Source organism: Urocitellus parryii, chromosome 1 (genome assembly GCF_045843805.1).
Source record: "Urocitellus parryii isolate mUroPar1 chromosome 1, mUroPar1.hap1, whole genome shotgun sequence".
NCBI classification, from domain to species: Eukaryota; Metazoa; Chordata; class Mammalia; order Rodentia; family Sciuridae; genus Urocitellus; species Urocitellus parryii.
Window position 1 is genome coordinate 127,381,968 of NC_135531.1, and position 16,673 is coordinate 127,398,640.

General features: G+C 54.8%; 1 protein-coding gene across 1 annotated transcript; it reads left to right on the forward strand.

Moving 5' to 3' along the window:
* Positions 1-146: 146 nt before the first annotated feature.
* Positions 147-16,374, forward strand: Dbn1 (drebrin 1). Its single transcript, XM_026398154.2, has 14 exons — positions 147-368; positions 5,129-5,184; positions 5,852-5,964; positions 6,123-6,197; positions 6,312-6,458; positions 6,584-6,661; positions 6,929-7,080; positions 7,160-7,223; positions 12,103-12,162; positions 12,252-12,375; positions 13,609-13,779; positions 14,223-14,911; positions 15,195-15,297; positions 15,469-16,374. The coding sequence occupies exons 1-14, from the start codon at positions 283-285 to the stop codon at positions 15,537-15,539; spliced, it is 1,989 nt and encodes a 662-aa protein (XP_026253939.2). The 5' UTR covers positions 147-282; the 3' UTR covers positions 15,540-16,374.
* The last annotated feature ends 299 nt before the right edge of the window (positions 16,375-16,673 follow it).

Genomic DNA, 16,673 nt, shown 5'->3' on the forward strand with positions numbered 1-16,673 from the left:
GGGGGCGCCCCGGGGCAGGCCGGGAAGGGGGGGCGGACCTCCCCCTGGGCCGGGCCGGGGCGGCGCTAGGACCGAGCGAGCGGAGGGAGCGAGCCGGGCGGAGCCAGCGCCCCCCGCCCCCCGCCGGCCGGCTCCCCTCCCCCGGCCGCTGGCTCGCTCGGCTCGCAGCGCTGCAGAGGCTCCGAGGCGGCGGCAGCGGCGACTCCCTCTTTTCCTCCCTCCTGCGTCCGTCGGTCCGTCCGTCCGTGCGTCTGTCTGTTCGGCCCCGGTCCGGCCCGAAGCATGGCCGGCGTCAGCTTCAGCGGCCACCGCCTGGAGCTGCTGGCAGCGTACGAAGAGGTGATCCGGGAGGAGAGCGCGGCCGACTGGTGAGCCCCCCGCCCCCGCCCCCGCCCCCGGCCCCTTTGTCCCCGCGTCGCCGCCGCCGCGCCTTTGTTTCCCTCCGTCCCCGCGGTCCCGCAACCGGGAAGGGAGGGGGAGACCCCGAAATGGTGCATCGGGGCCGGGAGGGTCAGGGAGGGGCTGCCTTTGTGCGCGCCGGGGGAGGGGCCGGGCCGGGCCAGGCGGAGCACTGCCGGGTCCCGAGCGCCCGGAGGCGGCCCCAATCGCGCGGTGGGAACAGTGACTGGACTTGGGCCGGATAGACACGGGTCCAGATGTGTGACCCCGGGCCGCATGGCCCTGCAAGAGCCCATCCCCCTTCCCTCCCTGCCCCCTCCACGGGCCCGAGGGACAGGTGTGCACCGGCCGGCCAAGGGCACCTTCGCCACCTTAGAGCGGGCGAGGACCGGGCGGGGACGGGGCGGGGACCGAGCTAGCGGAGCCAGCGCAGCCTGCCTGGCCCAGCCCGGCCCGGCCACAGCACAAAGAAAAGCTAGGACGGGGGAGGAGCAGAGCCGGTTGGGGGCCAGGGCGCCCCGCCCACCGGGGGCTTCTCGGGAGTTGGCAGCTCCTATCCCCAAACCTGGGATGGGGTGTTGTGGAAGGAGATTCACTGCCACATGGCGACCGCGAAATGACTCCTTTACCCCTCGAGGGTAGCGGAGGAGGAGGCAGGGATGAGCCCTCCTTTCCCCAACGTGAAGGGGATTGCAGGGACTGGGCTGCTGGGCTGGGGGAGACCAAGGGGACGAGCTGCTGGTCTAGGGGGCCCACTGGAAGGAAGCATTCAAAAGAGGAAGAAGGATGAGGAGATGCACTGGGTCCCTAACCCTTTCACCCAGCAGCTAGAGGCGGTGAGCTCCTGATGGGGGAGGAGCTGGGCTGCCTCTCTCCCCCTCCCCAGCTGTTGTCTTCTCCTGAACTGGGGGAGGGGACAGGCCACCTGCTTTGGAGTTAGAGACCCCAGGGTGGCAACAAAGCCAAGAGATTCCACACTGCCCCATCCTGGACTCATCATCCCTCAGAAAACATTCTTCTCCTGGGACAGGTGCCCATTTTGTTCCTAGACCTCCTCCCCTGGCAGGCAGGAAATAGGCTCTTCTCAAGGAAATTGAGGCACAGAGAAAGGGCATGTCTGAAGGAAGCCAATTAGACTGGCCTTATCTTCACCCTGGGAGGGCGTCTAGGAAGGGACACTGACCTGGGGGCTGGAGGAGGGGACAAGATAGCCAGGCGTCCATGCCTTGGTACTGCAGCACTGGCTGGCAGCCAGGCCTGGAGGGATGGACTTGGGAGACAAGCTCTCGTGTCCTACAGGTCAGTCACAGGAGAGGCCAACACAGGCTAAGCAGGCAGGCGGCCCACCCGTTGTCCCAGCCCTGCCCCTGGGGGGCTGAGATCATGGGAGGAGTTCTGGGCAAGTAGCCGGTCTTGGCCTGGTGGAAGATCTGGACTTGGGATATAGCCCTGCCTAGGGAAAGACACAGTGTGCCCCAGAATGCCTCCTCGTTGGGGGTCTTCTACCAACATACTACTTGCCCCTAAATCCTCTAGAGTGTAGATCTGGCAGCCCAACACTGGGGCCAGCTAGCTGTTGCTGCACAACATGCTGCTCAGCAGAGGTCTGGGCTCCTACCACCCAGAAGCTTCCATGTGGCCAAAGGGAGTTATTCATCCCTGGTGCGTCAGCCCCCATCTGGGTTGTGTGTGGGACACACACAGATGCATATATGCTCCCTCGCATAGACACACATTTGCTCACTCCCAAGAGCCCAGATAGCATTCTGAAGGGTGTGAAGATCCCATTCTATGTGTAGGGACATGAGTATCCCCAGAACCAGTTCTGTGAGATTTCAAGACTCAGGGCAGACCCTGTACTTAGAGTGCAGAGAGTGGGGGTATTTTAGGTAAAACCGCTACCTGGGCAAAGGGAATTTGGTGCTGCCCTTTCCTTTAAACAGAGTGGAGTGGGGTTGAGAATAGCTCACATTAGGTGGTGGGATCTTTGAAATGGACCACTGCCTCCACACTGGGAGCTGAACACCCAGGAAGAAGTCAGGCTGTGTATGTAGTAGGAAATACCAGTCCCTGGTTGTGATATGACTCACCGAGTGACCACATGCAAGTTCCTGCTTCTCTCTGGTGTGCTGTTTTTTTTTTTTTTTTTTTTTGGTACCAAGGATTGAACCTAGGGACACTTAACCACTGAGCCACATCCCCAGCTCTTTTTATTTTTTATTTTGAGTCAGGATCTTGATAAGTTACTTAAGGCCTTCTTAAATTACCGAGGTTGGCTTTGAACTTGCAATCCTCCTGCCTCAGCTTCCTGAGTCACTGGGATTACAACGTGCGTGCCCCACCACACCTGGCTCTGGTGCTCTTGAAAAGAAGAGGGGATTGGGCACAATCATATCTGAAATTCCTAAGGGCTTTCTAGCTCTACTATCCTAAGAACACAATGGTCCTAACGGGTCCTGTGCCTCCCACCCCTCAGCTGGCCCCAGGATTTCCCTGGAGCTACCACAGTCCAGCTCCCACTTTTGGCCTGGAAGATTTCTAAGCATTTGTATCAATATTGCAAATACCTATGGTGCTACTCTGTGTTGGACCTAGGACCAGAGAGCAATATGAGTAAGCTGAGCCAGATTTTCTGCCTTTGTGGGGAGTGTCTGGGTTAGTGTCTGTCTCTAGGGTTTGAGGTTGGGCAGATGTGTAGATTCAGGGTCTCCCTCCTCCCATCCTCTTTCCCTAACTCCTACTGCCCAGGCCTAGGTTGCCTCTGATATGTTAAAGAAGCGCTGATCCAGCAGGGTGGTTGGTCCAGGTGCCTCTTGTGTCCCTGCTGGGGTGTGGTAGGTGTTCTGGGGAGATATAGTTCAGGTGAAGCTGCTGGGGTAGCTAGCACTGACTGTCCTGCAGGTCTAGCCCTGGATGTGAAGTGAACCACATATGCAAAGGCTCCAGGGTGGGAAGCATCCAGAACGATGTTTGGGATCAGGGAGCCATCCAGCGTGGCTCAGATGCCTGATATGAATACAGATGGGCATTGGGATAGAAAGGCAGGCTGGGGGAAGCTGAGGGATGAAGGCTGGCTGAAGCACTTGAATTTAGGGATGGTTTCTGCTGGGGGAAGTCTGTGGCCATAGCATGAAAATGTAGCTGGTGGGAGGTGGGTAGGCAGGGATGGAAGATAGAAGGGACGTCAGAGAGCCTGGGCAGGGCTGAGACAAGTAGCCTGTCTCAGAGCCATGCTGTCTAGAGCAGGGTCTGGTTCCTGGGCTTCACCTCAGTTTCTCATCTTTGTGGGGAGAGGTGTACACTCCATTTCTGAGGGCCCTTTGTTCCCAGCGGTGAGTTAGGGCAGCGTCAGACAGGTGGTGGGACAGCTGTGCTGGGAAGCAGCTGTCAGGGCAGCCACTGGGACAACAGTTGCACCAGGACCTCCCAGCCCTGCAGCCCACCTGTGTCTCTTTCTGGACGGAGGGAGGGGCTGGGATGCCATTTGGCCCTGGCAACAACTTGTGCTAATCTCTTGGGGTGGAGCCAGACTCTCTCCTTCTTTCCCTCCTCCCTTCTCCCCCTCCCTCCTCTTCCTTGCCTCCTGCCCTCCTTCCTTCCATTTCTTCCTCCTGCCCTCCTTTTCTCCTGTCATCCCTCAGTTCTCTCCTTCTCCTGCAGCTCTCTCCTCCTCCTCTTCCCCTCCTTTTCTCTTCCTTCTCTCCGTATTACTCCTTCACTCCTCCTGCCTAGGCATTAGGCAAATGGGATTGGGGGAAGGGTTTGAACCCTTCTGAACCTCAGGGACAAGGCCATTCTTTTTGACCAAGGCCTCTCGTCCCAGTGGGTCCCCAGCCTGTGCCTGCTTTGGGACCGGAGGTCGGTCTGCATTCCCTTCCTGGAGATGGATGCTATGCCACTGCCACCTAGGGAATGAAAGAGCCTGGGAAGGAAAAAACTAGGGAGGAGGAGGAAGGAGGAAGGCTGCTGGGTCAGCTTTCCTGCAGGCAGGAAAGACCGGCAGTCCCAGGAGGCCTCAGCCAGGGCGGAGGCAGCCTAGGGGCTGGAAGGCCAGGAGAGCACAGCGGAGCCCAGCAGGCCATTCAGGGGCCAGCGTCTGGGAGGGAGTGACCATAGTGACCTCATCCCCATTTCAGAGAGGCGGAGATTGAGTCTGAGGGCGGGTCCCCGGGGTCCTTTGTGTTCGAGGAGAATGCAGCTCTGGTGGGCCGGTTCCACTGCCAATTGCTGGGTTACCATGGTTACTGGGGGATGCCCAGTGCTGTGCAAGCACTGAGTTTTCTCTCCTCCTCCTCCCTCCCTGTAGGGGGAGGGGCCGTGGGTACCAAGACACGCGCCAGGTAGATTCCTGGTGCTGGCCAATGGAGGATGAGGATTGTGGTAGCCAGGGAACGGTAACCAAGGAACCGTTGCCTTGGAATCTCCATCGCAAACCAGCTCCACTGAGTTGTGGGCTGCCAGGGCCAGGGCTGGACGCGCTGAGCTCAACTAGGCAGCGATTTCTACCCCCATTTTCGGCTCCCCATCTGACCTGGGCCTCCAGGGTTCTCAGATGCACCCTGCTGGGCTCCAGCCTACAATGGGGCTGGCCTTGTTGTTATGGAGATAACAGAAGCCCTCCCCTGGCCTGGCCTGCTTGGTGTTCCTCTCCGCTCCCCAGCTCCATCCCCACCCAGAATTGGCCGCCTGGGCCCTGACAGTTCTCTGAGCCACCCCTCCCTCTCCCCAGGGCTCTGTACACTTATGAGGATGGCTCAGATGACCTCAAGCTTGCAGCGTCAGGAGGTAAGAATTCCAGCCATTCCTTTGCCTTCCTTTCCACCCCCTCCTCTGGTTGTTTTCTACCCCACCCGCCTGGCTTCCAGCCACCTTCCCGCCTGCATCCAGCAGACCCACACTTGTCTGGCGGTTGTCCTTCCTCTTGTCATCCTTGCAGTCCTCAAAGTGGGGAGGGAGGGAGCCTTGTTTCCTGTTTGTCTTCTGAGAAGGCTCAGAGAGGGAAAACGGCTTGCTCAAAGTCACACAGCCATGAGGGAAGGTTCCTAACAGGGGTGGCCCAGATCAGCCCCACTTTTCCAGAGCCGGAAGATTATTTATTAAGAAAAGCTTTATTTTACCTCATTGGGTAGCACCTGGTGAGAAATGAGGTGTGTGAAGAGTGAAAAATAAGGATGTGTGAAGAACAAACACCTCAGTCCTATCCTGAGTCAGGCCCTGGAGGATTCAGAGGCAAAGCTATTTTCTGTTTGCCCCCTCCCCCAATACCAACACAGAACTCTGGGACCTCAGATCAGAGGTCACAAGACCCTGAGGGTTCCTGTAGAGTCCACAAGCTTGGGCGGAGGCAGCCTAGGGGCTGGAAGGCCATCTTTCCTTGGGGTTCCAGGCCCTCTTGGGGGGGGGGTAAGGCTTTAGGAGATGGAGAGTCCTGACACCCTCCTGATTCCCCCAGAAGGGGGCTTGCAGGAGCTTTCAGGCCACTTCGAGAACCAGAAGGTGATGTACGGCTTCTGCAGCGTCAAGGACTCCCAGGCTGCTCTGCCAAAATACGTGCTCATCAACTGGGTATGCAGCTTGGGCTGGGGGGCTGAGAGCCTTGGGACAGTCGCACTGTACCCCCTCCACCCCCTGGCGCCATGGGGGAGAATCCCACCAGCCCTGAGGAAGATGACCCAGGCCTTCAGGCACTGCTTACCTCCTGCCCTTCACTGTGTACTTTGCAGGTCGGTGAAGATGTGCCTGATGCCCGGAAGTGCGCGTGTGCCAGCCATGTGGCTAAGGTTGCCGAGTTCTTCCAGGTGTGTGGGGCCTGAGCTCCAAGAGGAAGGGCTGACCACCCAGGACCAGGTCTGTATGCTGGGGTGATGGAGGGAGTCTGGATCCACCCAAACACGGCCTTCTTCTCGCAAAAGGGCGTCGATGTGATTGTAAATGCCAGTAGTGTGGAAGACATCGATGCGGGTGCCATTGGGCAGCGGCTCTCCAACGGCCTGGCACGGCTCTCCAGCCCCGTGTTGCACCGACTGCGGCTGCGGGAGGATGAGAACTCAGAGCCTGTGGTCAGTGTGTGCCTGGGTGTTGGCCTTGCCCAGGGGTCTGCCTGCATGGCCTGGCCCCTGCGACCCATCTGCCTAGTCCTCTTAGTCCTCACGCTGTGCTCAAGTCAGGGGGTTTGACTCTGCAGGGCACCACCTACCAGAAGACTGACGCAGCAGTGGAAATGAAGCGGATTAACCGAGAGCAGTTCTGGGAGCAGGCCAAGGTGCAGAACCCTGACCCTGGCCTTCAGGCCGGGCTGCTCCTCCCACACTCAGCTGGGTAGCTCTGAGTCCCTCCCACTTCAATGGTGTGTCCCATCCACATGCCGCCACCTCCCCCAGCAGAAAGAGCAAGGTCTTTTGACCTCTGTGCACAGGCTCATCCCTGAGTTCCTAGAATGGCCACCTCCTACCCCGTGAGGGGTGGGAAGGAGGGTCAGAGGCTGTCCCCCTGGCTCAGGGTCTACTCTTCTTCTGTACGGGGGATACAGAAGGAGGAAGAGCTGAGGAAGGAGGAGGAGCGGAAGAAGGCCCTGGACGCAAGGCTCAGGTTCGAGCAGGAGCGGATGGAACAGGAACGGCAGGAGCAGGAGGAGCGTGAGCGGCGCTACCGAGAGCGGGAACAGCAGATCGAGGAGCACAGGTGAGCCCACCCAGCCCAGCAGACTGCCCCCCAGGCCCCAGCCCACCCTGAAGGGAGTGCTTGTGGCTTATCATTGCAGGAGGAAACAGCAGACTCTGGAAGCAGAAGAGGCCAAGAGGCGGTTGAAGGAGCAGTCTATCTTTGTAAGTTCTTGACCTGGGTATTCCTGAGGATCAGTGGCTTAGAGACAGTGCTGGGTGTTCTGGGGACCTGCTAGAGTATGGCTGACGTGGAATGGCTCCTGACATCCCATCCGGTGGGCCTCCTGCCTCTGCCTATGGAAAGTGACTTCCTAGGGAAAGTTTGTTCTCTAGATTGGAAGAGAAAAATCACCCTGATCTGAACACTCACAGGCCCAGCTCCCCCTGCCCCTTCCCCAGTAGGGGAGGGGCCTCGGGTAGATGTCTACATGGCTCTTGGGGGCCTGAGGCCTGGGCCCCACCACAAGAGTGCTGTAGAGCCACCTGGGTGAATTCTGGCCAGTGCTTTGAGCACCTATATCCTAGTATGCTTCTTTGGAGCATTCCCTCCTTTCAGGGGGTGCTGTCCAAATCTCCAAACATTGGGAATGGCTCATGGGTTTGTGGATTGGTCCCTGGAGTTACATCAGAATGCTTTTCCTGCTGGGGGAGGAGTTCTGGAAATTGAACCCAGGACCTTGAACAGGCTAAGCACATGCCCCACCACCAAGCTACACTCCTAGCCCCTCAATTGAATTTAGAGTTTTGGAAATACCTAAGGTCATTCAGGACTGAGCAAGATATAGTTCAGCAAGAGTGGTGTGGTGATACTTGTTGGAGTGGGACCATCCTGTTGGGCTGTGGGGTCTTGAATGAGTTCCACGGTCACACCCACAGGAGGCTGAATAGGAGGGGTCAAGATGGTCCTGAGGCATCAGCATTAAGTATCTAGGTCACTCTAGTTGCATCATCGTGGGTGGTAGAGATGGTCTATGGTGGGTAAACTGAAACCTCAGTATTTCATCCAGCGAACTCTTGCCACCTGTCCTGTACCAGGCATTGGAGACATTATGGAGAACAAGATGGAGGATGTCTTTTTTAAGATTAATGGACTGATTTGTTTTTAATTATGGTGAAACTTATATAATGTAAAATATACCATTTTTGTTTTTTAGTATCTCGAATTGAACACTTAACCACTGAGCCACATACCCAGCTCTTTTTATTTTTTAGTTGAAGACAGTCTCAATAAGTTGCTTAGGGCTTCACTAAGTTGCTGAGGCTGGCTTTGAATTTGAGATCCCTTGCCTCGGCCTCCAGAGTTGCTGGGATTACAGGCATGCACCACCATGCTCAGCTCATTTCAAGCATTTTTAAGTGTACAGTTCAGTAGCATTAAATATATTCACATCATGGTGAATCACCACTGTCCATTTCTTAAGACTCTCTTAGGAAACTGAAACTACCCATTAAACACTAACTCTCCATTCTCCTGGCCCCAAAGCATCAGGCAAGCACCATTCTACTTTCTGTCTCTGTGAGTTTGACTGCTTTATTTATTTGGCCTTTTGTGACTGGATTTTTTACTCAATATAATGTCCTCACATTTCATCCATGTTGTAGCACACATCAGAATTGCCTTCCTTTTAAAAGTGAGTAATATTCCATTATCTGTATACATCACATTTTGTTTGTCCACATATAGCAAGTTTTTTTAAAAATATTTTTTAGTTGTCGATGGGCCTTTATTTACTTATTTATTATTTATATGCAGTGCTGAGAATCAAACCCAGTGCCTCACACATGCTAGGCAAGTGCTTTACCACTAAGCCACAAATCTAGCACAACAAGGTCTTTTTGATATAGTTTATTTATTTTTTAAATACTTTTTTAGTTGTAGATGGACACAATACCTTTATCTTATTTCTTTCTTTATTTGTTTGTTTGTTTATGTGGTGCCAGGTATTGAACCCAGTGCCTAGGCAAGCACGCTAGGCAAGCACTCTACCACTGAGACATAACCCAGGCCTGAAAAAATTCATTTTTACAGAAAATTTCAAACACACATAAGCACATATGCACAAAAATAGACAGAATAGTGTATTGACTCCCCTGAGTTAACCTTGCATCTTCCCCAGTTCCTAACACTTTGGGTAAAATCTGAAGGACCTCACATCATTATTTTATAGTTCATCCTGCCATTCAGGTTAGCTCATGTGATAGTGACAGCAGATATTCTAGCAAGTCAGTATAGTGGCATTATGACTTCAGGTCCTTTAAGGAAGGTCCCACATGAAAAAATACTTTCTTTTGGTTTAAGAGCTGTTCCGCTTTTTCTGGTCCCTCCCACCTTTTCTTTTCCTTTTTGTTTTGTTTTGTTTTGTTTTGTTTTTTGGTACCAGGGGTTGAACTCAGGGACACTTAACTACTGAGCCACATCCCCAGCCCTTTTTTTATATTGTATTTTGAGACAGGGTCTCTCCGGGTTGCTTTAGGGCCTTGCTAAGAGGCTGGTTGCTAAGGCTGGCTTTGAACTCACTATCCTTCTGCCTCAGCCTCCCAAGCTGCTGGGATTATAGACGTGTCCCCCGCCTGGTTCCCAGCCCTTTTTTGTATTTTTTATGTTGAGACAGGGTCTTGCCAAGTTGATTAGAGCCTCACTAAGTTGCTGAGTCTGTCGTAGAACTTGAAGTCCTCCTGCCACAGTCTCTGGGATTACCAGCGTGCACCACCTTGCCTGACTGGGTTCCCTTTTTGCCTGGGCTGTCAGGGGATTCCCATGTGTCTGAAAATGCTAAGGAAATAGTTATGCTCTTGACCTTTATGGTTAACATATTGATCTCTGTCTTCTACCCATAGTTCTTACTTGTTTCAGTGGTGTTCTCACTGTTGCTAACAAGCCTTTGTGGTAAGCTACCCTCTGGCTTTTCTATTGAATGAGGCAGAGAAACTCTTAAGATTTTAGTAGGAAAGTTTACATTCTAGGTTATATTCTCAAAAAAAAACCTAGTTTCTTCACCATCTTATCTGTAGCTTTTTCTCCTCCTCACCAACCCCTCCTGTCTGATTTGCCCCCCAAGCAGCAGGGGACATTAAATAAGGTTTTGGTGTAATGAATTCAGTTGAGCAAACGTACCAACCTGTGCCAACCACTCACACAGTCCTGGATCCTCCTCCTGTGTGCTCATAGGGAATGGGGAAGATGACCTCAGAAATAGGAAATTAGTTTGTGGTGGATGCTGGGAACACCCTCTGGGGACTCAGAAGGAAATAACCTGATGGGGCAGAACTTCTTCCCCAGAAGGCAGTTCCTAAATTGAGGCTGGAACCAGGGCTGGGCTTGGGGCAGGGACCGGGCATTTGGGAGAGGCATGTCAGTGGGAAAGGACAATGCATGGGGGTGCTGGGACTGCGTCATGCTAAGGACTTCATGTCCACATCTTATGGAGCACGTGGGGGAGAAGACGGGAGCTAGATCAGACAGGGGCATGGGAATATTCGACCTATACTGTCTGGATTGTGACATCAACACATGACAAGTGAATTGGGCAGGTGAAGGGCAGTAGGGAGTGGTAGTGACTTCAGAGAACTAATCAGCACATAACCCCTGTCAGGGCAGCTGTGGCATCGCTCTGGCCAGTGACTGCTCTGGGGGCAGGAAGGCGAGTGTGGCTAGGACTTTTGGCATTTCAAAGAAACTAGGATTCCAATTTCAGTTCAATATGAAACTTTCTGGGGATTTTTTGCTTTTTGTTTTTTGCAGCACTGGGGAAAGAACCCAGGGGTGCTCTGCCACTGAGCTACATCCCAGCCCTTTTATTTAATTTTTAATTTTTTTTTTTTTTTTTTTTAGAGAGAGAGAGAGAGAGAATGAGAGAGAATTTTAATATTTTATTTTTTAGTTTTCGGCAGACACAACATCTTTGTTTGTATGTGGTGCTGAGGATCGAACCCGGGCCGCACGCATGCCAGGCGAGCGTGTCACCGCTTGAGCCACATCCCCAGCCCTTATTTTTAATTTTGAGAGCTTAATTTTAAGTTGCCCAGGCTGGTTTCAAATTTATGATCCTCCTGCCTCAGCCTCCTGAGCCCTGGGATAAAAGGCATTTGCCACCATGCCTGACTGAACCTTTCTGATTTTTTTTTTTTTTTTTTTTTTTTTAGTTATAGATGGACACAATGCCTTTTTGTTGTTGTTGTTGTTTTGTTTTGTTTTATGTGGTGCTGAGGATTGAAACCAATGCTCCGCAGGTGCTCTACCACTGAGCTACAACCACAACCCCAAAACAAAACGTTCTGATTTTTAAGTGGTGATAACTAAAACACTATACCAGCAAAACAAAAGCCATCTGTGGGCCACATTCAGCCAATGGCTCATGATACCCCTGAGGGATTTTAAGCTAAGAAAAGTTGTGGTCTGGTCTGGATTTTGAAAGGTCTTTTTGGGGCCTTTGGAGACAAATGAAGGGAAAAGAACAATGTGGCAGGGAATCAGCAAGGAGGCTGTGGCCCTAATATCAAGGTCTAGGTGGCCACAATGGGGGCGTGGTGACTCAGACAATGGGGTAGGACATCAGAGAAAGATAAACTTTAAAACAAGGGGGTGTTTTTAAGCCAGGCACGGTGTCGGTGTCGCATGTCCGCTCAGGAGACTGAGGCAGGAACATCGAAAATTCAAAGCCAGCCTCAGCAAAAGTGAGGCACTTGGAAACCCAGTGAGACCTTGTCTCTATGAATGATATCAAAAAAAGGCTGGGGATGAGGCTCAGGGTTCGAGTGCCCCTGAGTTCAATCCCCAGTACCCAAAACAGTTAACTAACTAACTAAATAAAAGAAGGGGGTGTTTTTAGATGGCTCTGTGTGCCTGGTTAGACTTGGGGGTGCGTAAGCAGGGTGCCCAGGGCCTGATCAAAGCCTTCAGGCCTTCATGGCTGGATGGATGGTAAGGGGAACAGAGGTACCACTTCTGAGACCTTCCTGTTGGATCATGGAAGAGACATGGCCAAGAACCCCTGTGGGGGCGAGTGCCCAGGACACAGGACACTGTCCCTTTGGTTTCTAGGGTGACCAACGGGATGAGGAGGAAGAGACCCAGATGAAGAAATCAGAGTCGGAGGTGGAGGTGAGAGCTGAGCTATAGGGCAGGTGAGATGGGTGAGGGCTGCCTTAGCCTTGCCCAGCCCAGCCCTAATCTTTTCCTGGTGCTCTCAGGAGGCAGCGGCTATTATTGCCCAGCGGCCTGACAACCCACGGGAATTCTTCAAACAGCAGGAACGAGTTGCATCAGCCTCTGCGGGCAGTTGTGATGTGCCCTCGCCCTTCAACCATCGAACAGGTAGTCCTTGGCCCCATCCCTCCTAGACCTCCACTCCTCAGGTTAGGGCCCTGGGCCCCTCTGGGACTCTTTCTTGGAGGAGAAGCCTTGCCCAAGGATCCCTTGGAGAAGGCAAGACTGCTCATACAGCGTGCGTCCACCACAGCTTCCAGGTGGCAGCACCCTGGGCGGGAGCGGGCAGTGTGGATGTCGGGCCTTGGCTAAGCAAAGGGTAGTGCTGGAGCCAGTTGCACAGCTGTGGCATGGGCACAGGCCACTGGCAGCAACCCTGCTGGTGGGACTAGGTCTGGCCTGTGGGGCTGTGGGTGCATGTGGGGTGGGCTCTTCCCCTGACCCCAAGTCTGAGCAGCCTGGAGCGTGTGCCCAGAGTTCCCTGTTTGGCTTCTACCTGTGCAGCTTCCACCTCCCCCTGAAGCATACCCTTGCACTCCCTGTCTGCTGATCTGAGTATTTGCATCACTGTGTGCCGGTCCCTTTGCTGGGGTCCCAGGGGTGGGGCAGCTGTCCCCAGCTGTGCTACTGCTCAGAGAGGCTGGCTGTGTGTGGCAGGCTTCTGGTGTGGCTGTGTTGTATCTGGTGCTGGTGGGAGGCATCAGATGGCTTGAGGCTGTGGCCCAGCTTGGCTAAATGTGTGCTCTGGCTGAAGGCAGCTTGGACATCCAGGGCCAGCCCCGAGGTCTGGTAAGGCCTTGGGGCGGGGGTAGGGGAGACTGACCCTCTCTTGTCCTCTGTCTCTTTCTCTGTCTGTCTCTCTCGGCAGGTCGTCCGTACTGCCCTTTCATAAAGGCATCGGACAGTGGGCCTTCCTCCTCCTCCTCTTCCTCCTCTTCCCCTCCACGGACTCCCTTTCCCTATATCACCTGTCACCGCACCCCAAACCTCTCTTCCTCCCTCCCATGTAGGTAGCAGCCCCAGGCCTCGGTGGGGGGGTAAGGAGGGCCCCGCTTCCCAGCAGCCCCCTCACCCTCACTCCCCCAGCCTGACTGCTGATCTCTGGTGTTGTCCCCAGAGCAGGTACTGCCTTGCCTCTTATCCCTAGCCTTGTGGGGCGCTGGCCCCCAGGGGCTTGGTTTGCAGGGTCTGGAGCTGTGGTTTGGTCCCTAGGGACCTGGGGAGCTCCCAGCCCCCACCCAGACTCCAAAGATGAGGTGCTGGCCAGGCCCCAAGGTGAACAATCCTGGTCCCACCTGGCTCCCCTACCCTCACTGACCAACCTGGGGGTTTGTTCCACAGGCAGTCACCTGGACAGCCACCGGAGGATGGCACCCACCCCCATTCCTGCCCGGAGCCCATCTGACTCAAGCACAGCCTCCACCCCTGTCACTGAGCAGATTGAGCAGGCCTTGGATGAGGTCACATCCTCACAGCCTCCACCACTGCCACCGCCACCCCCACCCACCCAAGGTAAGAGGGGGCCCACCTGCACTGGATTTCCCATCAGTCTCTGGGCCAGGAACCTTAGGTTGCCAAGGTAACAACTCCCTGGCAGGATCTGGACCCCCTATCACTGAGACTGCACTGCCCTGCAAGGGGCTGCAGGGAAAGTCCTGGTGTTGTGGTCCGGCTGACTCTAAACCACAATGTCTCATGTCTTAAGTGGGAATTGAGCCTTCCTCCCTCCCTGTGCTGCTGCAGAGACACTAAGAGACACTAAGTAAAGGGATAATGGGGTGCAGTTGGTGCTGAAGTGGGCCCTGTGTGGAGGTCTTTGTGAAGGTGTTCTTTCCCAGAAGTCTCAGACTCTCCTGCTTGTCGGCGGATGGGCAGGGTATTATAGAGCAGCCCATCAGGGTCTCCGTCCTTCCCTCCAGGGATCTGATTGTACATGTCTCCTCTATTGGTCACAGAGACCCAGGAGCCCAGCCCCAGCCTGGACAGAGAAGAGACCAGCAAGGAGGCCAGAGAAGTAGCCGCTCCTCAGGCCTGGGCCAGCCCCATGGAGGAGGCCCCTCAGGCACAGGAGCCTCCCCCCGGGCAAGGCAGCCCCTTGGAGGACTTGATGTTTGTGGAGTCTCCAGAGCAGGCTGTCCTGGCTGCCCCTGTGGAACCTACCACAGCTGACCCCTCAGTAGCCGACACCCATGCAGCTGACACCATTGAAACTGCCACTGCCACCGCTGACACCACTGTTGCCAACAATGTCACCGCTGACACTGCCAGCCTCAATGACCTATGGCCTGGCAATGGGGAAGGGGCCTCAGTACCCCCCGCTGAGCCTAGGGCCCCCACACCACCCTCAGGCTCTGAGGTCACCCTGGCAGAGGTGCCTCTGCTGGATGAGGTGGCTCAGGAGCCACTGCCACCAGCAGGTGAAAGCTGTGCCAACCTTCTCAATTTTGATGAGCTGCCTGAGCCACCAGCTACCTTCTGTGACCCAGAGGAGGAAATAGAAGGGGAACCCTTGGCTGCTCCCCAGGCCCCAACTCTGCCCACCACTCTAAAGGAGGTGGACCAGGAGCCAGAGCCAGAGCAGGAGCTAGAGCCGGAACCCCATCTGCTGACCAATGGCGAGACCACCCAGAAGGAAGGGACCCAGGTGGGGCATGGGCAGCCCGATGGGAATGGGGAGGGCTCCAGCAGGAGGCTGATTTTGCTTGCAGCAGTACCCCCCTTTCTCTGTGACCCATATTATTAGGGGAAGCTCCATTCCACTCCCCCCTCCCTGGGCCAGCTCTGCTTTTTGTTCCCAAGGCAAGCATCCATGTTTCCTTGGCAACCACTGATGGGATCATTGGTTGCTGAGGAAACTGGCTCAGTCCTGATAGGTCAGCACTAGTTCTGGTAGGTGGGGCCTAGTGACGGGGCTTTTTCTCCTGCAGGCCAGTGAAGGGTACTTCAGTCAATCACAGGAGGAGGAATTTGCCCAATCAGAAGAACTGTGTGCAAAGGCACCACCTCCTGTGTTCTACAATAAGCCTCCAGGTAGTACTGGGATGGATGATGGGGAGGAATTCAGGTGAGGGTGCCGGGGGTTTGAGTGTGGGTCAGCATTATCTCCTGCACAAAACAGCTGGCACAGGTCCTGGAGGCCTTGGGGGACACAGTCATGGATCTGCTGGCCATCTTAACTTCTGTCCTCTCCCCAAATCATAGAAATCGACATCACCTGCTGGGATGCAGACCCAGTACCAGAAGAGGAGGAGGGCTTCGAGGGTGGTGATTAGTAGTGGTGCCTGCCCTCTGGCTTCCTCGCCAAGACTGCCCTCACCAAGGCTACTCACTTGCGCCGGCCTCTGGCCAGACGGCCCACAGCGCCTGCATTTGCAGCAGCTCCGCCTGGCACCCACTCTGGATTCTGGTCCTGGCTGGGGACTTGTCTGCTTCCCTACCCACAGGGCCTTTTACAGCTTTTCTTTTCTTTTTTTTAAAGTTGATAGGAGACTTGTACAGTTGACTGGTTTTCTTCCCGTTGGTAGTTGAGACGCTGTTGCAAATTCCACCCCTCCCCACCGAGTCCAGATTGTAGCTTAGTCTTCCCCGCTCAACTGGCGGGGTGGAGGCCTGGGGCCTGGTGTGGGGAGAGCTCCAGTGGGAAAACGTGCCCCACCTGTTTTCCTAGTTTTATGTTTCTCGGAAAAATATCACTTTGTATTCTCTGTCCAGGGCTTCAGATATTTTGCACGAATTTTAAAACATGGCAATAAATGGCTCGTGGGCTCTGGCTCCCTGGGACCCCCTCCCTGCCCTTCTCTTGACCCCTTCCTGCCTGACTCAAAGGAAATAGCAGGCCCAGCTGGGGCCCCTCGGCTTCCCCGCCCTCTCCTGCCGGGCAGGTCCCAGGCTGGAGGCCCTAGGCCCTAGGTGTGATTCAGGTCAGGGCTATGGTTGGGGCCCAGGGGTTGGGTGGCCCCTTCCCAATTCCTTCCTCTTTGCTTGGGTTCCTTTTTCAGTAACTGTTTTTTTGGAAAGCACAAACTTCTGTAACGGGTCGTGCTCATGTCTGTTAATAAAGAAATCCAGATCCCTTCGGGCCTGCTGCTCTGGGCCTCCAGGGGCTGATCTGGCCTGGGCTGCCTGCCTGAGCTAATCCCATTCCCAATTCCTCCTACCACAGAGGGTGCAGTGGGCCCAGCACCTGCTTCCAGCGGGAGCCCTAACCCTGATCTCAAAGACAGGCTAAATGGGGTTTGAGGCCCCCCAGATGAACCAGTTTCTGGTCAGGCCAGCTTGTAGCGAAAATGCGGGATCAGGTCCCTTCCTGCTAAGGCCCCGGGCATGGCTGGTCACCAGAACCTCGGGCGCAAGCAGCGGGTGTCCCTTCCGCTTGTACCAAAGCAGATCACACACCTTTATTATCC